Source organism: Nelumbo nucifera, chromosome 2 (genome assembly GCF_055504915.1).
Source record: "Nelumbo nucifera cultivar China Antique chromosome 2, China Antique-T2T, whole genome shotgun sequence".
In the NCBI taxonomy this organism is placed as follows: domain Eukaryota; kingdom Viridiplantae; phylum Streptophyta; class Magnoliopsida; order Proteales; family Nelumbonaceae; genus Nelumbo; species Nelumbo nucifera.
Genome location: NC_142650.1, coordinates 43,760,795 through 43,787,159, shown reverse-complemented (window position 1 = coordinate 43,787,159; position 26,365 = coordinate 43,760,795). Strand labels below are relative to the sequence as shown.

At 39.4% G+C, this 26,365-nt stretch overlaps 1 protein-coding gene across 1 annotated transcript in view; it reads right to left on the bottom strand.

The window, feature by feature from the left end:
* Positions 1-1,669: 1,669 nt before the first annotated feature.
* LOC104588647 (uncharacterized) overlaps positions 1,670-26,365 on the bottom strand; it is a 29,712-nt gene continuing 5,016 nt past the window's right edge. The window contains exons 4-6 of the mRNA XM_010246664.3: positions 20,108-20,325; positions 3,073-3,327; positions 1,670-2,335 (exon numbers count right to left, since the gene is read on the bottom strand). Coding sequence (XP_010244966.1) covers positions 2,075-2,335; positions 3,073-3,327; positions 20,108-20,325 — 734 coding nt within the window. The 3' untranslated portion in view covers positions 1,670-2,074. The remainder of the gene's footprint in view (positions 2,336-3,072; positions 3,328-20,107; positions 20,326-26,365) is intronic.

Sequence of the window (26,365 nt, the reverse complement as noted above, 5' to 3'; positions counted from 1 at the left end):
ATATTTATTGTATTTTTGCGATAAATACATTTTTAATAATTATGTATAGATCTATTTTTGTTTTGTTATTTAGCAAAAAAATTTCAATAATTATTGGAGATTAAACTACTATTATTTAACTTTTAAATTTAATTTATTGTGCATATTGTATTTTTGTTATAAATTTATTTTTAGTATATATTTATTTTTGTAATTATTATATTTTTATTATAAATTTATTTTCAATAATTGTGTATTTTCGCTATAAATTTTCAATAATTAGTGGAGATTAAACTATTGTTATTTATTAGAAATTAGACTATTAATTTAGCTGGAATTAGGAGTGTTCACGGATCAGATTGGTTCGGTTGCAAGTTGTTTGGCCAAAAAAATTGACCTGGTCAAGTTAAGGAATTGGTTACCCGATACCAACTGACCATTAGTGAAAACTAGGCAACTCAGGTTGTATTGGTTTGGGTCGATTTTTGGTATGTTCGGTTGATTTAGAATATTTAAACTTAAAATTTAAAATTAAATTTAAAATCTTATAATAATATTATTAAAATATTTTATACTAAGAAATATGGGAATTTTTCTCTTTTCTATATTAAAAAATTTATTGAAATCTAATATATATATATATGGTCAAGTCAATTCAATTTAGAAATGACCAAACGAAAACTGTCCCAACCTGATTGGGTTGGAAAATTGCTGAGCAAAAGCTAATAAAAAATATTAAAAAATCAACCAACACGGGTCGAGTTGGGTTGGGTTGGTCGGTTTCATCGGTTTGGTGAACAACTCTAACTAAAATTAATTATTATTATTATTATTTTATTGTAAAAAGATTATTATAAGTAGGGGTAAAATACAAAAACCTTTCCTGAAGTTTTTGACAATCATAAAAACTTATCCTATAGTTTAATTTTAACAAATACCTTCCCTGAACTTTTGAGAAAATTGATAAAAACCTCCCTTCCAACACTTTTTTAGACGAAAAATGTTAGACTGATGTACCAATTTATTCTAAATACCCATTCTACCCTTTTATAAATTATTTTACATACAAAATTACTGAAATAACCCTATTTTTACTTGACAAAAACATCATTTTAACAATCATCTTCTAATGTTTTTGTCAAATCAAAACAAGGTTATTCAGTAATTTTATATGTAAAATAATTTATAAAAGGGTAGAATGGGTATTTGGAAGAAACTGGTACATCAATCTAACTTTTTCCATATGGGAAGGTGACAGAAGGGAGGTTTTTGTCAAGTTCTTCAAAAGTTCAGGAGAGATTCGTTAAAATGTAACTACAGGGGAGGTTTTTATGATTGTCAGAAACTTCATGGGAGCTTTTTATATTTTACCCTTATAAGTAGTATATAAAATATAAAAAAATTATTAATTATTTAAAAATTAAGATATAAAATAACCGTATACTCTTATATGTTTCTATTGTTTAGCTTTTATTTAATAAAATTTGTGCATCGCACGGGTTTTAGTTTAATTTGATACCGAAAAAATGTTCTATTTCTAGAAGATGAAGTTGTGCTCGTGCATTTAAACATTAGCACATACAAAACTATTTTATTTCGTGTGATCTACAAGAACATCATGTTAGTTGGCTGAGAGATGATGTGGTCTACAAGAAGTCAAAGAACCTCATAATCTGGTGGCGAAGAGTTGAGATATTCTGCAAAGCCTGCAATGGCCACAAAATTCACTTTGAGTGGTGACTGAAATCCATTTTTGGTACATTAAAAGCTTTACAGGGCACAAATCCATTGTTGAATTCAAAATTTACAACATAGGAAGCGCTGCAAACCATTTCCTTGAAAGGGAGACGAAACACAATTAAAATTGTTCCCGTTTTCACTTTATTCAACATCTCATCCAAAACTCTCCATGCATTCTGCGTTCATCTCCTTCCTGTTGCGTTGCAGAAAGAAATGGGAATTTGACTACAAACTTGTAGGCAATTTCGCATCACAATTAAATGAAGCAGAAGTGTAGTATTTACAGGAGTTCTTTTCTCAAACTGAACCGAATCCATACCAGAAATTTTGATGAAACTAAAGCAGAAGTTATATTTCAATAGGTGGTAGAATCAGTAATGGGAACCTCAACTGGACCATCCATCTCCCCAAAAATAATTTGATTAGGCTCAATTGTCCTGTTGAGAGGGCCTTGCGGTGTTCCAAAAAGAGTCAAGAAAATCTGTCTATGGCATTCATCACAGAAACAGAAATACGAGAAATGGCCCTCATCGACAAGCTTATGCACTATAGCCTCTGGTAGAATCCGGTGCACAAAGTCAGTCACTGCTGGTGGCACAACCTGATCATCCATCCCCTGCTTAACATTGAAACATTATTTACAAAAATACCCTCAAAAAAATATATAATCAAAGCAACAGTAATCTGTTGTTTATTAAGTAGGATGACAATGAGGAGGCAGCATTTATGCATGACCATTCATGAAATCTCCAAATGCCAACACCTAACCCGATTTGATGACTACTACCTACCTACCCATTCCCACAGCCTAACAAAAAATTGAACAATGCTGACATCACATGCCTTGTCCATCATGGAGATACTAGATCACAGAGAAAACATAAGCAAAGGTTATTGTGCAAATACAGGGAGTCATGGGGTGTTACATCTTGTCTCCTTGTGAGTTGTGATTTAAGAACTAGTGATGGCTAAGTCCATGATGCTATCGTTTACCTTCTAACTTTTGCCTTAGGCTCAGTTTGGAAGGAGTACAAGTACAAATATGTACAGTACAAATACATACAAAATACAAGGTTTTGCACTCTACATATTTGTATTTGTACTCCTTCCAAGGCTCAGTTTGGGAAGAGTGCACACACAAACATGTAGAGTGCAAAACCTTGTATTTTGTATGTTTTTGCACTGTACACATTTGTATTTGTGCTCTTTCAGAACTAGCCTTAAGAAAAATTAAAGAAAGAAAAAAGTCAAGTCCCCTAACCCAAAATTTCTAGTAAGATAAATTATCTTACAACACATATAGGACACTAGTAACTTTGGGTGAAAGAGAATAAATTGGAAAGATGTGCAGACCTGCCAAATGTGTATTGGGCCAAGAAAGCCTGTCAACTCCCAATCAGCTTGACTGTACATGGATTTGAGCCAAGGAAGGATGCCTTTTCCTAGGCGCTTCTTCTGCACCTTAAGGTCTGCAAGGTTAAAACCCCAATTTGACACCTGTAGTATTGCTTCCTCCACAAATGGTTTTGGATTTCCTTGGCGGATGGATTCCTCCACATTCCTCTGCCAAAATGCTTCAAACTTTGGGTCCTCTATCAGAATTCTATCCTGAATAATAACACTATTGTGAGAATCATTATATATTAATAGTTTCTTATCAAGGATAGCTTTTTTTAATGAATATCAAGGATAGATTATTTCCTATAAACTTACATGTATTTTTTCTACAGAAATCCATTGTCATGAACCATCAGAATTTTAAACCCATTAGAGGAATGGATACACCCAGCTGGATTGCTGAACAATTGTCAATTCAAAGCAACTGAACTATTACCCCTTGTCTACTGCATACTCTAATTGAATGCAAACAAGTGTCCATATGTCTATAAGATCGTATCTTTTACAAACTTAAAGAAAGCAAAAAACATTTTTAAGATATGTACTATGGTTACACTTTCTAATTGTTTCATGTTGTCTCAAAAAATATCCAGCTTTTTCCTCATTCACTATTTGCTCAAATAAGTTTGTCTCAACTATATTATGTCAGCTACATGAACCCTGTTGATTCAACTTCCTCAGTACCAATAATATGACCTAGCATGAGGTCATCATGATAATTCAGGTTGTAAGAGCTTGGAAAAAGTTTGAATGCTGGCTTCCAACCTGACACAATCCTCCTTATCAAGGTTTGGGACCAGCCTTGATAAAGGAGATGCCTTAATGTTTAAGACAAGCTCAACACTAATACTTGAAAGAGCTGCAGCAGTCCTAGGTTTAGTACGAAATCTGTTCAAGAAAAGAAAAGAAGAAAGAAGAATGACAGAGAGGGAGAAGAGAAGAGAAGAAAGAATAAGTGAAAGAGAGAGGAGAATGAAATTGGTTCTGCCACCCCCCTCATTGGATTTTATATGACTTAACAAAAGATGATACAATGACAAAAATACCTGTGTCAACTGTGGCATAGGAAGGAAAAACAAGAACAGCCTGAAACAATTACAAATAAAGATGGGGAGCATACATATGCATATAAAAAAACATATAAAACAATTAAGTATCCCTATCTACATCTCTACACTCCCCCTCAAGTTGGGAATAGATATTGAGCATTCCCAGCTTGCATAAATATCTCCATCCTGACTTTAGTGACTGCCTTGGTGAAGAGATCAGAAAGCTGCATATCAGAGGCAATAATATGACATGCACACTTCTTGATATGCAACTCTCTCCCTAATAAAGTGTTTATCCACCTCAATGTGTTTCGTCTTGTCATGCTGTATTGGGTTATGTGCAATATTAATAGCCGCTTGATTGTCACAATACAGTATTAAGGGCTTCTCATGCTCAATTCCAAGTTCTTTAAGTAAAGATCTCAGCCATAGTACTTCTGCCACTCCATGATCAATGGATCTGTATTCCGCTTCAGCACTTGAACGAGCTACTACATTTTGTTTCTTACTCCACCATGAAACCAGATTTCTTCCAACAAAGGCACAATACCCAAAGGTAGACCTCTTGTCATCTACACATCCAGCCCAATCCACATCAGTGTACATCTCAATCTTCATATGACCATTATTCTTGAAGAGTATTTCATGACCTGGACACCTCTTGAGATATGCTAGGATCCTCTCAACAACCAACAAATGAATGGTTCTTGGAGAATGCATGTACTAACTAACAACACTGACATCATAAGAAATGTTAAGTCGAGTCAGACAAAGATAAAGAAGTTTCCCAACCAGTCGTTGATACATGGTTTGTCATCAAGAGGTTGACCTTCTTTTGCACTTATCTTATGATTCAATTCAATGGGAGTATCTATAGGTTTAACCCCTAATTTTCTTGTTTCCTCCAAAAGGTCAAGGACATATTTCCTTTGAGAAATGAAAATACCATGTTTAGATCTAGCCACCTCAATTCCCAGAAAATATCTGAGATGACCAAAATCTTTCCTCAAACTCTCTGTGAAGTAATTGTTTGAGGGAATTAATTTCATCAACATCATTACCTATTACCACAATATCATCCACATATACAACAAGGAGTGTCAAGGAGGAACCACTGCTCTTGATGAAAGCGTATGGTTTGAATGGCTTGCATATACCAAATTTCTCCAGAGCAAGTATAAACCTGTCAAACTAAGCCCTTAGGGATTGCTTTAAATCATACAATGCTTTCTTGAGTCTGCAAACTTTCTTTCCTGCATCCATATCATAAAAGCCAGGAGGTAACTTCATATACACCTCTTCCTACAAATCACCATTGAGGAAAGTATTCTTGACATCCATTTGGAACATAGGCCATTTGCAGTTAGTGACAACAGAACATGGACAGTGTTCATCCTAGCAACTGGGGCAAAAGTCTCAAAGTAATCAATGCCATAGGTCTGTGTGTAGCCCTTTGCAACAAGACGGGATTTATATCTTTCAACTGAGCCATCTGCATTATGTTTCACAGTGAACACCCATCTGCATCCAACTGGTTTCTTTCCTTCAGGTTGATCAACCGACTCCCATGTCTCATTTTTAGTAAATGCATTCCTTTCCTCCATTGCATCCTTCCACTCAAGCATAAAGAGAGCTTCCTGCACAGTTTTAAGAATGGATATAGCAGAAATGGAGACAAGCTGGAGACAAAAATGGAATGATGTAGTGTTAACAAGAGAGGAAGATATTGGAAAAGCCTTTGTGGAGCATTTTAAATCCATTTATGATAGTCCCAGTAGAGTGAGAGAGACTCTAGGCGAATTTGAGTGGATTGCTAGAAAAAGGGATTTGTTGGAACCCTTGGAGAGGCCTTTTGAGGTTCAGGAAATAAAGGAGGCAATTTTCTCTATGGAAAGATCAAAAGCCCTGGGCCAAGATGGTTTCACTATGCCTTTTTACAAGATTGTTGGGGTATTTTAGGTGATGACTTGGTGGATGTCTTCTTGGAGTTCTTAGAAAGAGGGAAAATAAATGCGGGTGCAAATGCTACTTTTATAGCCTTGGTCCCAAAGAGGGTTCCGACAATTCAACCTAAGGACTTTAGACCAATTAGTTTGATTGGGAGTTTATATAAGATCATATCTAAAGTTCTTGCCCTAAGGATTAAAAAAGTCCTTCCCTCCTTAATCTTGCTAAATCAAGGGGCTTTTGTGCAAGAGAGACAAATTATTGATCAAGTCTTAGTAGCCAATGAATGTGTGGATTACAAAAAAAGAAAAGGAGAAAGGGGTCCCATCTGTAAACTTGACCTAGAAAAGGCTTACAATTTGGTGGATTGGGAGTTTTTGCTTGAAGTGTTAAGGAATAGGGGTTTGGGAGAGAAGTGGTGTAATTGGATAAAGGGTTGTATCATCTCTTGTCATTTTTCAGTCTAGTAAATGGAGTAGCTAGGGACTTCTTCCCTGCTACGAAAGGCCTTAGACAAGGAGACCCTTTGTCACCTTTCCTCTTCACTTTAGTAGTGGATGTCTTAAGTGTCTTGATCTTCAAGGCTGATTCAAGAACCTAATCAAAGGTTGGAGAGCTAGGAGGCAACAAGTGGTAGTTACTCACTTACAGTTTGTAGACAACATCATTTTTTTTTTGTGAAGGGGAAATAGAGGAGATAGATAATTTGAAATCATTAGTGAGACACTTTGAGAGAGTCTCAAATCTGAAAGTCAATTGGAATAAGAGTTGTGTAGCAGGAGTAAATTTACAGGAAGACGAGGTGCATTGGTGGCTAGGTCTTTGGGCTGTGAGGTTAGTGATTGGCGCATGTTGTATTTAGGTTTGCCCGTGGGGGGAAATCCTAGAACTGAAAGCTTTTGGTACCCAGTTTTAGGAAGGTTCACTAAGAAGCTAGCAGGGTGGAAGAGAAATTATATTTCATTAGGAGGTAGAATCACTCTGATCAAATCCACTTTGACCAACCTTCTAGTGTATTTTTTTCCACCTTCAAGTCTTGTCAAAGTTTCCAACAAGATAGAAAAGATCATGAGAGATTTTGTGGGAACTAGGAGACTCAAAAAAGGACCATCTAGTGAAGTGGAAGTAGTTTCTAGGAAAAAGGACTTCAGGGGTTTAGGCATTGGCAATATTATATTAAGAAATATAGCATTATAGGAAAGTAGTTGTGGAGGTTTCCCCTAGAGTAGGACAATTTGTGGCACTTGGTGGTGGAAAGTATTCACGAGATGGCAGCTAATGGATGGGATTTTGGTGTTGACCCTAGGGCTACTCACTTCTCCCCTTGGAAGGCCATTGCTGGAATCTTGCCTTCCTTTCGCCCTTTCATCATATTTGATCTGTGCTCAAGTAATAAAATTCTTTTTCGGAAGGATCTTTGGCTTGGGAACACCCCCCTTAAGGACAAATTCCTGATAATGTATTCTCTTTCCCTAAATAAATTCAGTCATTTCCTCTTTCTATGTATCTGAGGGACCTAGGACTTGGGCTTGAGAAGAGGATTGAAGGATTAGAATTGGCTTGTGCAAATGAATTGTTCTCTGTGTTGAACTCAGTTTTCCTAGATCATTCTTGCCCAGACAGTAGTATTTGGACAGAATCCTCTTAGGGGCCTTCTCTTGCTCCTCTTTTTTCAATGCCCTAATTCAGCCATCTACTGTGCCTTTCTCCTTTCCTACTAAAGCAGTGTGGTGTGCTCCTATTCCACCAAAGGTTAGGGCTTTTTGCTGGGAAGTGGATCTCCAAAAGATCAACACTATGGATGTACTTCAAAGAAAAAGGCCAGATTGGTGCCTTTCTCCACATGTCTATTGCCTTTGCTTAAGAAGTGGTGAGACGGTGACTCATCTTTTGATTTCTTGTCCTTTTGCTTCTTATTTGTGGGATTGGTTCTCTTCTCTTTTTGGTTGCAGATGGAATCTCCCTTGTGTGTGTTGAATCTCTTTGACTCTAGCTTCTTCTGGCGACCAAAGAAAAGAGGCAGGGTAATGTGGAGAATAACAAGAGCAGACATCCTTTGGTCAATTTGGAATGAGAGAAATAATAAGATTTTCCAAGGACAAGAAAAATCCAAAGAAGCACTTGTTGAGGCCATTACCATCAAGATTCTTCATTGGTTGACAGTACAACAACTTTTCAAGGACTTCTCCTCAGCTGACTTAATTAGAAATTGGAGCTCTATAGCTGTCTCTTCTCCTTTCTCCCTTGTAATTCAAGAGGTTTGGTTACCATCGTCTCAATTCAAGGTGAAATTAAACTTTGATGGAAGCTCATCAGGTAACCCAGGCCCATCGGGAGTTGGGATGTCTTCAAAAATGAAGAAGGAAGAGTTTTGGCCCTTTACTTGGCCTGAATGGGGTGAGAGATTCTTTGAGGGCAGAAGTCATGGCCTTACTCCAAGGATTGAAATTGGCAAAACAATGGGGCATGCAACACTTAGAAGTGGAAGGAGACTTCAAGCTGGTAATAAGGTGGATGCAATCTAGAAACTTGGGAGTATGATCACTTTGACAGCCTCTAAGAGAGATTATTAGCTTAGCAAGGGAACTTGGGGTGCAATTTAATTGGGTAAGAAGGTTAGCAAATGGAATGACTGGCACATTAGCTAAGCAAGGAGTTATTAGGGAGACTTTGTTTTGGGCTTGTATGTAAGACTTTTATTCTGATGTTTTGCCCATCCTTTGGGTGGTGACAACTATACTCTCCTTTTAATATCTTTAGTGAAAGTTCCCGTTTCTTATATATATATATATATATATAGGATGGTGAAAGGTATATGAGAGAAACTGAGATATGCAATGAGTAGTGGATGTGGTACATCTCCGTTTCCCCTTAGGAACTACAATGGGAAGATCAAGATCATCAGTAGGAGGCAATGGTTTCGTGAAAGGAGCTTTCATACCAAGGACACGAGAAGGAACTCCGTTAATGAGATACGTAGCCATATGAATTGCATCCCCCCAAAAACATATAGGGATATTTGAATTTAACATAATGCTTCTTGCAACCTCAAGGATGTGCCTGTTCTTTCTCTTAGCTACCCCATTTTGGTGAGGGGTATGAAGACAGGTGCTTTGGTGAATAACCCCATATTTAAGGAAGTACGAGTTCAAGGATTTAGCGAAGTACTCCTTGGCATTTTCAGATCTGAAATCTTTGATTATAACCCCAAATTGAGTGAGAACCATATGGTGAAAGGCACGGGTCAAAATAGGGACCTCATCACGGGAATACATAAGATAAACCCAAGAAAAACGAGAATTATCATCAACAAATAACAAGAAATACTTGTATCCCCCCATAGCAGTGATATGATATGGTCCCTAAACATTATTATGCACAAATTCAAAAGGAACAATGCTTCTTTTATTACTCAATGTATAGATTGATCTACAATGTTTTGCCAACTCACAATTTTCACACCTTAGACTGAACACTTGGACTGATTCAAACAAAGTAGGAAAAAGACTCCTTAAAGACCCAAAAGACAAATCCGATTCATAGGCTGAGAGACAAAAGACTTTACAACTCCTTTATTTCTTCCAAGTGAATGCTCAAGCAAGTAGATCCTATTCGCCTCATGGCCAGTCCCAACTACCTTCTTTATCACCAGATCCTGGAAAACACAATGATCAGGAAAAAAAGGCCACTGAACAATTCCGACTCTTAGTAATGCTACTAATAGAAAATAGGTTAATACTATTAGAATGCTCGAGTCAAGGGTATTTTAGTCATTCTGGTTTATCTTATTGAAAGTGAAATGTCTATTGTATCTAAGTTTAAGTTATGTGTCCCATCTTCTATGAGGGACAAAATTGTCTTTCTTGTAACTCTAGTTTTATGAATAAAAGTCAAGTGGGTCGGCTAGGAGAGAGACTTTTGAACATCCTCTCTTCTAGTCTGGCCGAACACTCTTCTCTTCTTCTTCTTCTTTCTCTTTTCTTTCTTCTTTCTTCTTCTCTACTTTGACCTAGAATCAACTAGGGTTTATTCACAAATACTAAGCTTGGGCACATGTAAAGCTGATGATAAGGTAAGGGCATCAGACACTCTAATGTCTCCCTTGCCAGAGATGGGAACAAGAGAGCCATCAACAATAGAGACCTTGTCTCTACCAGAGGGCAAATGATAAGAAGAAAACAATGAGGCTAAACTGGTCATATGGTCAAAGGCACCCGAATCTACTATCCAGACAAGATCAGTGTTACCTAGAGTTGAGGCATGATAGGTAGTAGCTCTTGTACCTGAGTAAGCAAAGGTTGAAGTGGAGGTAGAAAGACCAGAGGTAGACTGAGATGGTCTAGTAATGCATCCAAGGAAGCAAATCTAGCTCCAGTTGAGAGAGAAACATTTGTAGCAATGGCAACATTTGCATAGCTTCCAACAAGTCTCTTTAGCATGTCTAGGTTTCTTGCAAAATTCACAAATCACCTCCTTTTTTTTTCTTCCTTCCTTACCTCTCTCTCCTTATCACCATAATGCTTCAACTTCATAGCTGCTAAGGCTGATTCAATTTGGAAATTTTGTAGCATAACTTTCCTTCTACTCTTCTCACTATGCACCAAAGAATATGCTCAAGACAAGGAAACACTTTCCCTAGTGAGAAGTTGTCTCACAATATCATATTCAAAATTCAGCCCTGCAAGGATTTCAAAAACTCTATTTCTTTCCACTAATTTGTTATACGTCGTTGCACCCTTTTGACTTTCCCATTCAATTTTCTCCAGGTGATCAATTTCGTGCCATAGAGACTTCAAAGTTGAGAAATAAATCGACACAAGTTTCTCCTCCTGTTTTAGATATGCCACTTCAGTTTTCAGCTCATAGGCCCTTGCTACATCAAGGGGCTGAGAGTAAGTTTCCTTCATATTATCTGAGATGTCTTTCGCAGTCTTTGCCCAAAGATAGTTTCTACTGATATGAGCCTTCATTGAGTTGCAAAGCCAAGTCATAACCAGGTAATTTTCTTGAACCCACTTGGCATAGGAAGGGTCTTCATTGGCTGGCATCTTAGTGTCACCATTTACATACCCCAACTTGCCCCTTCCCCCAATGGCCATCATTGTAGATTGAGCCCACTCAAGATAGTTTGCTCCATCAAACTTAATGGTCATAATTTGGAAAGGCTATCTGTCACACCACTAGCACCTACAAGTCCTTCCCGATTGATTTAAACTCATTTCCAACATTCTCCATGCTGAACTGAACAAGATATCACACTTCCCGATTCTTTTCTGAAAAAGAAAAGGAAGGATTTCTCTAAAAATAGTCAACAGTCAAGCTGTAACCAATCGGCTGCAACTCAAAACTGGTTGTTCCAACAAGGGAAAAAACCCTAGAAATCAAAGGAGAACACAAGAGAGTCCTGCAACTTCTAGAGACTTCCGAATGTCCTCCACTTGCAGTCGATCTCTAGACAAAACAAAAACTACTCAAAAAATACTGAGCACCACCTTCAACCTGAGGTTTAACCCCTAAACCTCAATCGGAAACTCCAGCCCTAATGGAGTCTCATGCAGCCGGCTGGGCTAAGCATACATGAGACCTAAACCTAAACCTAAACCTGCTCTGGTACCAAATTGAAAGAGCTGCAGCAGTCCTAGGTTTAGTACAAAATCTGTTTAAGAAAAGAAAAAGAAAAGAAAAGAAAAATGATAGAGAGGGAGAAGAAGAAGAGAAGAAAGAAGAGAGAGAGAGCAGAATAAAATTGGTTCTGACGCCCCCTCATTGGCTTTTATATGACAACAAAAGATGATACAATGACAAAAATACCCCTGTCGACTGTGACAGGGGAAAAAAACAAGAACAACAGCCTGAAACAATTACAAATAAAGATGAGGAGCATACATCTGCATATAAAAAACATATAAAACAATTAAGTATCCCTGTCTACATCTCTACACTAATTGTATAAGAAACTATTAGTTCCAATAATAAAATTAGATGATAGTTGTACTATGCCTTGCCTTCATCTGGACAGTGTACACCTCATACACTGACTAGCTATTGCTTAGACCTAGTCCTCAGGTCCCCAATTGATTGACATGAATTCTAAGCAAGCACTATCAGCAAGGCAGTTGCCTATGTGTAACCAGCCACTATGTTAAAAGCAGTGGTCAATCTAGAAGATCAACTGCTTTACATAGTAAACATAAGATATACTTAAAACACACATAAGAAGTAGGTCCCAGATCCTCATTTCATCTCAGTGACAGTCAATATGCCTCCCTCAACACCATCCCCCAGGAAGGTAAAGCAAAGATAGAAAATCCCTATTTATTTTCCCATAACACAAGATAAGGAGTAGAGACACAATATTTGAGTTTATAATCCTCATTTGCATGTGTATTGCATTTTTAGCTTATAACTTTTATCTGCATGTATTTGTGTATTTTGCGCATGCATATTTTCAATTAGTTGTTGCCTAGGCTTATCCAAAGCAGGGGAAACAAGGGAGAATCATGAATGAGGAATACCTGGATTGGGATTGAATGCGTAAAGTATTCTTATTTAAAATATTGATATAGTCAAGTATGGCCTTGTATCTCTTGCCTACCATCCAACCTTTTGGGTGGTATGGAATTTTTTTTTTTAAATTGAATACAATCAGTTCTGTTATAAAAAAAAAAAATGTTGTTGCCTAGGCACCATCCAGTTGATAGGTTTGACATTCTGTTGTTTCTACATACTTGCATTAAGAAAAATACAACCATCACAATAAAAAGAAAAAAAGAATGGTGTAGAGAAGATCACATCTAGATCAATAGAAATATAGAAATGTACTAAAATGTTGTAATAAGTGCAATATACCTTTTCCTTGTCATTAGTTGTGTCAACAAGCAAAATATGTTTGTCCAACACAGTATCTATAATATAATTCGGAGAATCATTATTTATCCCACAGAAACAATTCATGTAGTGGTTAACACTTTGCTGCACTGCATATGCGCATAAATGAGAATGATGGAGCTAAATACCCAGTAACTAAATCCTCTAACATTACTTTAATTGTTTAACAAATGTATCACACTATTCTATTCATTCTATTTGCTAAATAGAAATGATTCAACTATTAACCATTGGAATATCTGATCAAATCCTTTAGTTGTGGTGGCATTATCAATAGGCAGTACTGAACCAAACAACACAACCAATCTTCTATTAATATGCAATATTAGTTTCTGTAATGTTTAAAAGTGTGGTGAAATCGGTTCTCAGCACCAGCTGTATGCTTAATCACAAAGTTATATTCTGCTAATTCAGTGTTCCCTAATGAAAACTGAAATGATGATGTTTCGAGGTTGAGTGCTCGGGGTGAAGATGTTTCGAGGTCGATCTCTTCGGAAAGATCAGAGAGGTGGAAGGAGATGGGAAGCTAGGAATTGGTACAGGGGTGTAGAGAAGGGGGCGAGGAGGAGACCGAACTTCTCTTACAGTAAGGCGGTTACGACTGGAGTTTGGCCGAATTTTGGGCAGTCTGAAATCAAGAAGGTGGAGGACAGACAAATGATATTTACAGAGTCCCAAGGCATAGAGGCCAGAAGGAGATTCTTGAGAGAATGCTTGGTGGGAAGATTTCAGTGGAGGGCGGGTTTTCAAGAAGTGGAAAAATGGGTAAGTAGATGTTGGGAGGAGGTGGGAGGAGTGAAAGTAAAGAAATTAGCCGATGACCTCTTCCCGTTCATATTCTCGTCGAGATCAGCAGCGGCTTGGATCCTTAAGCAGGGTCCATGGCAAATGGAGAGAAATCATCTCTTTCTGGACTGGTGGGGGGCAAGCGCTGCCTGCTTCTATCCGGAATCAAGCGAAGATTCAGACCGTTCAAAAACCATCTGGGTGAGAATGTATGGTCTTCCTCTAATACTGTGGTGCCCGAGTGTGATCAAGAACATAGGGGATGCTTGCGGTGGTTTCGTGGAAACCGATGACTCCCCTGAGGAGCTTTCAACCTGTGAGTGGGTTCGAATGAAGGGGAAAAGGTCTGGGAAGATTCCTGAAAAAGTGGAGGTTGTTGTGGGGGAGTCGGTATTTGAAATCTGTATTTGGCCTGAGTCGCTGCCAACGGTCTGAAGTTAGACGCAGGAAATTCATGAGAACAGTCAGTTCCGATTGCAGGGAAGGAGCTCGGAAATCTCTAAACACGGAGGTACTATAAGACGAGGGAGAAAGCTCACTGCCACAAGAGTTCTATAAAAGGTCATTGAGTTTCAAACCGCCACTGAGTAGCTCGTTGGAGGTCGACGGAGGGGAAGAAGATGGTCATGGGATCAATCTGATCCGTCCACAAGCAGTTCCGCTGGACGGCCAGGATCGTCCTCAGGCTGAGTGCTTTGAATCTTGCATGCCAGAATTAATAAAGGGAAGAAGTGGGGATTTTCCGAGGGTGGAGGATTTAAAAACTTTCATAAAGCAATGCATTAAAGAACTACACACGGAATCAGACGTGGAGGTCTCGAGGTTTAAGGGGAGGGAGGCTCGACAAGGGGCCGGATCGGATTCCAAGGAAGATGAGGAGATTCAGATTTGGACTCAGGTTCCGGATCCGGGTCAAGCTATATTTAAGTCCTTGTCTACCCGCTCTACTCAATTGGCGAAGAAACTTGAAGGTAAAAGGTTTTTAGTGAGCCTCGGTGGCCCACTGGTAGACAAACAGATTATAGTCCAGTTCGGTTGGAACCGACCTGGGTTAGTCTGCCATCCAAACAGAAGTTGAATCCAAGTGTTGGTTCTCCTCTAGCCCACATTCCTAGCCCTGATAATATAGTGATGGGTGATCTGAGTTAGGCTGCTACTTCATCTCAAAAAGTTTGGTCTTCTTCAAAAAGTGCGTGGGAGATGGACAACAGGTGGCAACAAAGTCAAGAGCTGCCTCTGGTGCCAGTGGAAGAGACTCCATTGGTGGCGACCCCTATTGCGGTGGTGGGTAATGAGGTTCATAGTGGGAATTTGGGAAATTGTCTTGATCAATCCAAAGAGTTGGGAAATAGTGGTGTAAGCCCCAAGCAAATGAGGAGAAGCAACGGAGAAGTCTTGTTAGGAAACAAGGGGAAAGCGAGTTCATCAGCCGCGGAGGTAGGCAAGGACAGTAAGTCTGAAACTAATCAATCTTCTTGGGTGACATCGAAACTTCTGGGGCTGGGGACTTTCCTGGGAATTTCGATGGAGGGGATGGAAGCTGATACTATTAGGTTCTTGGAAGGAATTGAACAAAGAGTGCTTATGGAGAGGGGAAAATTGGCGGCAAAAAAAGGGGGATTAAAAACAAAGAGAAGCAGAGAAATGATGAGATTAACTTGGGGTCTGAATGATAAGGCGGGGAGCAGTGAAGGGGCTGCAAGGGGGTCTAAGAAGATGTGAAGTGTGGGTCCTTTTCTTTAGTTTTTTCTTATGGAAGTGAAAATTCTTTCCTAGAATGTTAGAGGACTGGGGTCGGGAAGGAGGAGGATGATGGTATGTGATTCTTTGAAGCAATCGAAGTCTAAGATTGTCTTGCTCCAAGAAACTAAGCTGGAGTGGGTTGATGCTGCTACAATTCGAAGTGTTTGGGGGGAGGGTCAGGTCAGATGGAAGGCCTTGGCTGCCTTGGGGAGTGCTGGTGGAATTGTGAGCCTTTGGGACCCTACTTTCTGTTCTTTGGTTTCTTGCAGAATTGGTAATTTCTCAATCACTCTGAGACTGAAACTACAAGATGGAAAACTTATTCAAGTCACAAACGTTTATGGTCCTGTTGATGCTAACTTTCGGGTGGCTTTTTGGGCGGAATTATCAGAATTGAGAGACCCTCAGAACTGTCCTTGGGTAATTGGGGGTGATTTTAATGCAACTATTTCGGTGGATGAGAAGAATACAGGGGGTAGAAGAACTGGTTCGATGAACATGTTTGCTGACTTCATAAACAGTATGGAATTAATGGACGTCCCAATTCAGGGTAATAGATTCACTTGGACCAATAACCAATCTGTCCCGACCCTGGTTAGGCTGGACAGATTCTTGGTTTCTTCAAACTGAGATGAATTCTTTCCTGATTTTAGACAGCTTACCCTTCCTAGACCAATGTCCGACCATAGCCCTATTCAGCTTGTTTGTGGTCTCCATGAGACAGTCAAATCCTTGTTTACGTTTGAAAATGCTTGGTTTGAGGAGGAAAATCTTATCCCCTTAATCAGCTCTGTGTGGAATGAGTTGCAAGTGGAGAGCTCTAGTTCTTTCACTATGGCATCAAAATTAAAGGCTGTCAAGGATAAACTAAAAATTTGGAGTAAGGAGAAGAATATGAAGTGGGTTACTGATAAGAAGGCTTTGTTGAGCACCATTGTAGAGATTGATAGAGCTGAAGAGGCGGGTCCCTTGTCTGAAGATCTGAGACTTAAGAGGTCAATTGCAAAAATCAGATATGATAAGATAGCAGTTGAGGAAGAGAGGAAGTGGAGACAAAGAGCTAAATCCATTTGGTTTAAAGAGGGGGATAAAAATACAAAGTTCTTTCACAAAATGGCAAATGCTCGTGCTAGGTTCTCTTCAATCAGCAAGCTAGTGTGGGAGGACAGGTGTGGTGAATCTAGTTCTGAAGTCGAATCTGTAGCTACTTCTTTCTATAAGAACCTTTATAAAGAGAAGTGGGTTCAGAGACCTTTTCCCTCCGAGCTCCAATTTAATAAGTTAAATGAAGAGCAGAAAATCTGGTTAGAGAGACCATTCTCAGAAGAGGAAATTAAGGGTGCAGTAAAGAAGCTAGAAAGTGATAAACCACCGGGTCCCAATGGGTTCTCTAATCTATTCTATTTAAAATGTTGGGATATTGTGAGGAGTGATCTGATGCAGGTGTTTCAGGCATTTCACATTAATGCCTCCTTTCAGAGAAGTCTGAATGCAACTTTCATCACTCTTATTCCAAAAATTGAGGGGGTTGTCAATATAAAGGACTTCAGGCCCATTAGTCTCTTGCACAGTTTCTACAAAATCTTGGCTAAGGTTTTGGCTGAAAGAATGAAGTGTGTGTTAGGCAGTGTTATCTCTTGTAACCAAAGTGCTTTTGTCCCGGGTAGACAGATGGTTGACTCTGTTCTCATTGCTAATGAACTGTTGGAGTTCAGAAGAAGAGAGGGGACCCCAGGTGTTCTGTGTAAACTGGATATTGAAAAAGCTTATGATCATGTTAACTGGCACTGCTTGGATCTGGTTTTGAAGAAAATGATTTTTGGGCAGCTTTAGAGAAACTGGATCAAAGTTTGTGTTAAGACTCTTAAGTTCTCCATCTTAATTAACGGGCAAACAACGGGATTTTTTGGAAGTTTGAGAGGTTTGAGGCAAGGTGACCCTCTCTCTCCCCTACTCTTCATTTGTGTCATGGAAATTTTCTCTCTTTAGCAAGAAGGCTGCTGAGAATGGGCTTTGGGAGGGCTTTGCAATTGCTCCGGGGAAAGAAAAAGTCAATATTCTTCAATTTGCTTATGACACCTTATGCTTTGTTGATGCTTCCCCTTATCAACTGGAGGTGGTGCTTGGAATTTTGAGTTGGTTTGAGGTGGTGTCTGGCCTTTAAGGTTAATTTGAGTAAATCTCAGATTATCCCTGTAGGTCTTGTTACAAATCTAGAAGTTTGTACAGAGGTTATGGCTTGTCAAACTGCCCATCTTCCGGTCAAGTACTTGGGGCTCCCTCTGGGAGCTAAATATACTTCCTCTCAGATTTGGAATCCAGTGGTTGAAAGAATGGAGAAGAAATTGGCTTCCTGGAAAGCTAAATACCTTTCTTTTGGGGGGAGAGTGATTTTGATGAAGAGTACTCTTTCTAATTTACCTACTTACTACCTCTCCCTATTTCCTATTTCTTCCAAAGTGGCTAACAGAGTGGAGTAACTACAGAAAAATTTTCTCTGGAGAGGTTGGGAGGAGGAGAAGAAGGTGGATGTTGTAAACTGGGATCAAGTGTGTCTTCCTAAGGAAGTTGGAGGGTTGGGAATAAGAAAATTGAAGAAATTCAGTTCAGCCCTCCTGTATAAATGGCTTTGGAGATTTGCAAATGAAAGAAATGCTTGGTGGAGAAAGCTGATTGTGGACAAATATGGAGTGGACTGGGGTGATTGGAGATCCAATTCTCCTATTTCAAGAGGGATAAGTTCCATTTGGACAGGTATAATGAAGAACGCTAGTTTATTTGAGGATGGAATCGATTACAACTTGGGAAATGGGGAAAGAATCAAATTTTGGAAAGACTCTTGGTGTTCTGAAGTGTGTTTGAAAGATGCCTTTCCTCTCTTGTATCAAATTTCTGTAAATCAGGACTCCTCGGTGGCTGAGAATTTCAATGTGGATGGTAACTCTTTCAGTTGGAACCTAACTTGTAGAAGGCGCCTCTTTGACTGGGAAATTGAGGAGTATGCAATTCTGTTGGGCCTGCTCCAGAACCAAACGATTGACCCAAACATGGAGGATGCTTGGAGATGTAAATGGAAAGCTGATGGCATGTTTTCTGTTAAGTCTATGTTCAGTAAGTTGATAAGTTCAGGTCAGGAAAACTTTCCGGCTAGGCAGATTTAGAGCTCATTCATCCTTCTAAAGTGAAGTTTTTGCTCTGGACAATGGCTTTAAATAAATGTCTATCGAAAGTTAATCTAGTGAAATGTGGCATTCAGATTTCGGATGTCATGTGGCTTATGTGGTGTAGTAGTAGAAACTACTGAACATCTGGCCTTACATTGCCCAGTCTCGAATTATATTTGGAAGCATTTTCTCCAAGCTTTGAAAATCAGCTGGGTAATGCCAATTTCTGTGAAGGATCTTCTGTTGTGTTGGCAGATTGAGGGTCTCAGCAAGAAAGGTATCTTGGTTTGGAAGACTATCCCGGCTGCTGTGCTTTGGACTATCTGGATTGAAAGAAATAACAGAATTTTTCAGGGCAAAGCTAAATCTTCAGAGGAAATGGTGCAAATAGCTGTGGGTAAACTTCTGTCCTGGGTGTCGGCATCGGAGTTGTTTAAAATTCAGAATTTGAGTCTGTTGTTTAGATCTCAGAACTGGTTGTATCTGTAATTTGTGGTGGCTCTAGGCAGCCTCTAATGGCCTAGGCTCCTTTGTAGTGGTTCTTATTTTAATAAATTACCTTACCTTTTCAGAAAATAAAAAATGTTTAAAAGTGTGGTGTGAGGCACAAGGACCTTTAGATGCACAAGGCAAAAGCCATGAGGCATGAGACATAAGACTCATGAGTACCATTATCTTAAGAAAAACATACAGACATGTACAAGAGGAGTCTTTATATAGGAAGAGCGTATAACTGAAAGTGAACCCATTCTTATAAACCCTTTAATAACTACAAAAAGCTCTAATAATACCTCATACAGTTTTAAATGTGGTGAAGCATAGACACAAAAATATACACACACATAAGGGATCTCATGGTGTAAAGAATGTGAATTGTACGCTGAGGGTCTTTCTAGTGAGGGGAGGACCATATGATTCATGATTCCCACTGCTGCTTTCTGAACCATCTGGATGGAGAGGAACTGTAGAATCTTTGGAAATAGATCCTATCAAACTGATAAAATGATCTGAAATATAACCAAAAAATCTTTTCTAAGACTAAAACTTCTAATCTGTCTACAGAGGCTTATCTTTTTGTAATTAGCATACTTTACAATTTTTGTGAATGCCCATATTGTATAGTGTCACACTGCAAAGGTTTCACACCCATTTTCATCATTAAATATAATTATACATTGCGTTTTCTTGAAAAAAAGGAATGTGAATTGCACTTTCATGTGTGAGCTTTGAGGCCTTGGGTTACAAGTGTCATATGCCTCTTAAAACACTATTTTCCAACTGAGGGAAAGACAGAAAAAATTACAATCATAACTAAAGCATATTATAACTCAGTAATGATATTACAATTGGTTAATGTGCAAGTACAAAGGTTTTGGATCATGCGCAACAAATTGAACAGAGAAATGCAGTGACCTTCTTCCCTAGTGATACTGATAACCACTTGTCAAGTTCACCATGCTTTCCAGATAGGAAGATCCGTTTGTAGAAGTAAGCAAGAAATCTTGGAAACCTTTGGGCTAGAAAGTACATCATTTTCCTTCTAGGTGTCCACTTCTCCCAAGTTCTTTTTCTCTCTTCCTTACTCATTTTTGAATCATAAGGATTAACCATTGGAGCAAACATGGCTGCACCTGCAAAAGTGTATACAAAGCCTTATGTTTCCCAAGAATCATGTATCTTGAGTTAATGACAGAAAAGGCAAAAACTTGTCAATGTTGATCAGTCATTTTTTTAATTAGTAACAGAACAGCCATGTTTTTACCCCACAGACATCATTGAATTTCACTTAGGATTTTTTGTAAAGGAGGGTCTTCTGCCCCTGTTGTCATACATATTAATACAAGTTACATCATTTATCAATAAAAAAACTAAGTGAAAACTAAAACATGTAATGTAATATCACCCATTATTTTAGGCATGTAACTGCGCCCATGCAATTGGATGCTTCAGCACCTTGAAGAACAGAAAATTTCACAACTTACATAATGAGAGAACAATAACATTAACAAGATAACTCTTCCTGTTGACCTAAGACCAGTGTATAGTTCCATAGATTTTCTAGCATGATGGCTCAATACGTGAAATGGAAATGACTTTTTGATTGGTTGTTGTTGTGAATCTTATTTATTGGTTCTGTGTTAGTATGCTGTTAGTATGTTGTTTGGTTCTGTGCTAGAATGCTGTTAGTATGTTGTCAGCCTAATCTATCTAGGTGCTGACAGCTAGCTTCTTTTTTCTCTTGTTAGTTGTTTGTTATTAGGAACTGCCAGGGGCATTCTTGTAACTTCAGTTCTTATTACATTAAGTGAATATAAATAAGAAGCTGGGAACGACCAGCCTAGAGTTTTTGAGTCTCAATCGACTCTCTCTTCTCTTCTCCTCTACGTTCTCTTCTCCTCTTTCTTCTCTTCTCTCTCTCATCTCTCTCAGGAAGGAACACATGGTATTAGAGCAATAATTCTGGGCTCGAAAATTGTTTTTTCTCATCTGAATCTCAGTTTTTTTTTTTTGTTCTCTTGATCTCTTAGACGTGGAAGACCAAGAATTCTATCGGACTGTTCAGAGTTCCTGCGGCTGTTGTTTTTTGGGTTCCTCCTTGGTCGTAACATCAAGGAAACCCTAACAGAAGGAGGGCGATGCTGGAATGACTCTCCTCTCTTAGTTCGATGCAGTGAAAAATATTTTTCTGGGTTTGCACCTTCTTACAGGTGCTGGACAGGGGTATGTGTCCCCTTTTTTTCTCTGTGGTCTATGCTGTGAAGGGCTTGAGAAGGCCTTGGTTTTGAGGTTTACACCTTCGTACAGGCGCTCGACAGGGGTATGTTTTTTTTTCTCATGTGCTGTGGTCAAACTGTTAGTAGTTTCTTTTTTTTTTTAATGACTGCTTATGGCCGAACTCTTGCTATTAGTAGACTGTCTTCAGTAGCCTGTTAGTAGACTAGTTGCTGGACTTATTTCTGGGCTATTCTAAGGACCGAACTATTGCTGAACTGATTTCAGCAGTATCTTTCTCCTTCCGGAAGTGAAAATTCTTGGGAGTTTAGCATTCTGTTTGTGTGGAATCTGCTCTGGTATATTTGTGTCCCTTTTTTTTCCAATGGCAAACTATGATTCAGCATCATCTGGAGTTACACCAACTCGTAGTACAGCTGGTATGGGGGGTGAAAACATGATATTTCCCATGCCAATTACCCCTTTAAATGGCCTGAACTACCTGGAGTGGGCTACAAGTGTGAAACTTTATGTAACAGCAAGGGGAAAAGCTGGTTACATAAATGGCAGAGTGAAAGAACCCAAGTGTGAAACAGCTGAACATGATAGGTGGGACCAAGAAAACAGTATGGTGATGTCTTGGCTCCTTGCAGCCATGGAACCCGATGTGAAGAAGAACTTTATATGAGCAAACACCGCGAGTGAGATTTGGGAACAGGCCTAAACCACCTATTCTGAGCAAAGGCATTATGCCAAGATTTACCAGCTGCAAGCTGAATCCTCAACCTGTAAACAGGGAAATCGTAGTTTGTCTACCTATTATTCAGCCCTTACTTCCGTATTGAAAGAATTGAACCATTATCAGGCTATAGAGTGGAAACATGATGATGATGCTAAGGCCTACAGGAAGTTAGTTTCTTAGCAATGTGTGTTTGCCTTCTTGTTGGGACTGAACCCTGCCTATGAACCCTTGAGAGTTCAGATCTTAGGAAGCAAAGAGTTGTCGTCGGTTCAAGAGGTATATGCCCTTGTTCAATCTGAAGAAAGTAGGCGGAGTGTGATGGTTACAACTGAGGGGGAGCAACAGGTAGCATTGGTTGCAATGAGTAATAACAATATGGGGAAGAAAAGTGACTCCAAGAAGGCTGATGATAAAGGCAAGTTGTTATGTACCCACTGTCAGCGCTCGTGACATACACGTGACACATGTTGGGAAATTCACGGGAAGCCCAAGTGGGCAGTGAAAAACCAAGAATAGGGTAAAGTGCAAGGTCAGAAGAAGATGAATACAACACTAATGCAGCACACGTGGCAACCCAAGATACTCAGGTTGCTGGTACTACCCGGGACCACTTTACTAATTCTGACCCCAAGGAAGATATCATGAATTCCTTCAAAGATAACTTAGAGTCATATAGTAGGGCTTTGCGACAGATGGATAGTTCAGTCACTGGTACTCCTACTTCATTTGCATCTACATCAGGTAATGCGGCTTCTGCATTCCATGTCACTACTACCATTGATTCCCCTTGGATCATTGACTCAGGGGCCTCTAACCACATGGCCAGTAAGACAAATTTGTTTCAGACTTGTAGCCTTTTGTCGGGAAGGGATAAAGTGAGGCTTGTAGATGGATTATTCTCCTCCATTGTAGGCCAAGGATCAATATCCCTTTCCCATGGCCTTAACCTAAAAAGTGTGTTGCATGTTCCCCAACTTCCTATAAATTTGCTTTCAATCAGTAGCATCACAAACTCTTTAAACTGTAGTGTAACCTTTTTTCCTGGTTCATGTGTTTTTCAGGATCTAACTTCTGGGAGGACGATTGGTAGAGGAAGCCTAATGAATGGTCTCTATATTCTCGACAACAAAGCTAGTCTCTTGGTGTCGTCCTCGGAGTCATGTAGTCAGTCAAATAAGAGTCAAATTTTTTTTGTGGCATAGTCGATTAGGTCATGTTTCCTTTGAAATAGTGAAGTCTTTGTTTCCGTTTTTATTTAAGTCATGTTTAGTGTCAGATTTTCAGTGTCAAACATGTCAGTTGAGCAAACAATGTAGAACAACTTTTCATTCAAGTAATAAAAGATCCAATTTTCCTTTTCATATTGTGTATTCTGATGTATGGGGGCCTACCAGTATAACCTCTGAGGGCGGGTATAAGTACTTTATCACTTTGATCGATGATTTCTCCCGATATACATGGGTATTCCCGATGCGTAGCAGAGATGAAGTTCCAAAGATTATGAAAGACTTCCAGAGGATGGTGTTTACGCAGTTCCATGTCGAAATACAGATCTTCCAATCAAATAATGCTAAGGAATATTTCCATGGTGAGCTGAATGAGTTCTTTGCCTCCCATGGATCTATTCATAGGATCTCATGCGCAAGAACACCGCAACAAAATGGTGTTGCCGAAAGAAAAAACAGACACCTTCTTGAGGTAGCTCGAGGAATGATGTTACACACGAATGTTCCAAAGAGGTTTTGGATGAATGCTATACTTGTAGCTACTTATGTCATCAATCGCATGCCCTCCAGAGTGCTGAACTACATGGCCCCTCATCAGCTGTTGTTCCCTCAGTCCCCTTTATTTTCCATTCCCATGAGAGTCTTTGGTTGTCGTGCCTTTGTCCATGATTTGTCTCCGTCTCGAGGTAAGTTAGACCCTCGGTCCATTCCTTGTATCTTTCTGGGGTATCCCTCCTCTCAAAAGGGGTATCGGTGCTTTGATCCCGTTAGTCATAAATTCTTTGTCTCTATGGATGTGTCCTTCTTTGAGTCTGAATCGTTCTTCCCTGCTTCTCCCCAGGGAGAGAGTAGTGTAGAAGAGGAGAAGCAGGTTCAGGTCCGCCAAGTCTCTTTTCCTTCTATTCCGGACCTAGCCCCCTTTTGTGTCTTCCAACGTACACGCCGTAGAGATCAGCAATGTGACAGAGATGTGGAGCTACCAACCACTGAGCATCTGACACTGTCAGACTCCCATGAGGTAAATCAAAACCCTACTACACCTATTGACACCCCTGCTCCTATTGTGGATGACCTTGACATTCCTATTGCTCAAAGAAAGGGAGTCAGGTCATGCACTACCGAACATCCCATCACCCAGTATGTCTCCTATGATCACATTTCCCCCTCATACCGAGCCTTCCTATCTGTAGTTGATTGCATCCCTGTACCCAAAAATGTTGCAGAAGCCTTAACATACCCTGAATGGACAGATGCTATGAAGGAGGAGATTAATGCCCTCCATAAAAATCAAACTTGGGAATTGGTAGATCTTCTAAGGGGGAAACACCCAGTGAGGTGTAAGTGGGTGTTTACAGTTAAACGCAAGGCAGATGGGACAATTGAAATATATAAAGCAAGATTGGTAGCCAAGGGGTACACTCAAGTGTACGGAATTGACTATGATGAGACATTTGCTCCAGTAGCTAAGATGAACTCAATTCGAGTTCTTCTATCATTAGCTGCTAATCTTGACTGGGAATTGCATCAACTAGACATCAAGAATGCCTTTTTAAATGGTGACCTAGAGGAGGAGGTATACATGGTTCAACCCCCGGGATTCTGTGCCAAGGGAAGTGAAAAGAAGGTGTGTAAGCTAAGAAAGTCTCTCTATGGATTGAAACAATCTCCCAGGGCTTGGTTCAGTAAGTTTCAACCCCCGGGATTCTATGCCAAGGGAAGTGAAAAGAAGGTGTGTAAGCTAAGAAAGTCTCTCTATGGATTGAAACAATCTCCCAGGGCTTGGTTCAGTAAGTTTCATATGGCGGTTCAGCAAGTAGGGTTCAAGCAATGTCAGTTTGATCACACACTCTTTTTGAAGAGATGTCAGGAACAGGTTATTGTTTTGATAGTGTATGTGGATGATATCATCATTACAAGAAATTGGAGTTCAAAAATACAACAATTGAAACAATTCCTTGCGTCTAAATTTGAAGTGAAAGATCTAGGCCCTCTAAAGTATTTTCTTGGAATTGAAGTTGCCCGTTCAAAAAATGGTATCTTCATTTCTCAAATGAAGCACACTCTTGATCTGTTACAAGACACAAGCAAGTTCGGTGCAAGGCCAGCAAATACTCCTATGGATGTTGATCATAAATTGGGTAACTGTGATGGTGAACCTTTGATAGATGTAAAACAGTTCCAAAGGTTAGTGGGGAAGTTGATTTATTTGTCCATGACTCGTCCAGACATTGCTTATTCAGTTGGGGTCCTGAGCCAATTCATGCACTCTCCTAAGAAACCTCACTTGGAGGCAGCAGAGAGAGTTCTTAGATACTTAAAAAGTATCCAAGAACAGGTCTACTATTCAGTAAGCATAATCATCTAAAGGTGGAAGTCTTTACAGATGCTGATTGGGCAGGTGCGGTGGATGACAGAAGTCCACAAGTGGGTATTGCACATTTGTGGGAGGAAACCTAGTGATCTGGAAAAGCAAGAAACAAAATGTGGTAGCAAGGTCAAGTGCTAAAGCGGAGTATAGGGCTATGGCACATGGGGTGGCTGAAGTTCTTTGGCTTAAAAATCTTCTAGAGGAGCTTGGAGTTGCTGTTCACAATCCTATGTCTCTTTATTGTGACAACAAGGCAGCCATTAACATCACCAACAATCCTGTCCTACATGAGAGGACCAAGCACATTGAAGTCGACAAATACTTCTTCATAAGGGAAAAATTGGAAAGAAAGGAAATATGCATCCCTTATGTCAACTCCAAGGAACAACTTGCTAATGTCCTCACAAAAGGACTTCCATACTCGCGACACAATGAGTTGTGTGACAAGTTGGGCATGATAGACATATACAGCCCAACTTGAGGGGGAGTGTTGTGAATCTTATTTATTGGTTCTGTGTTAGTATGTTGTTAGTCTGTTGTTTGGTTCTGTGTTAGTATGCTGTTGGTATGTTGTCAGCCTAGTCTATCTAGGTGCTGACAGCTAGCTTCTTTTTTTTCTTGTT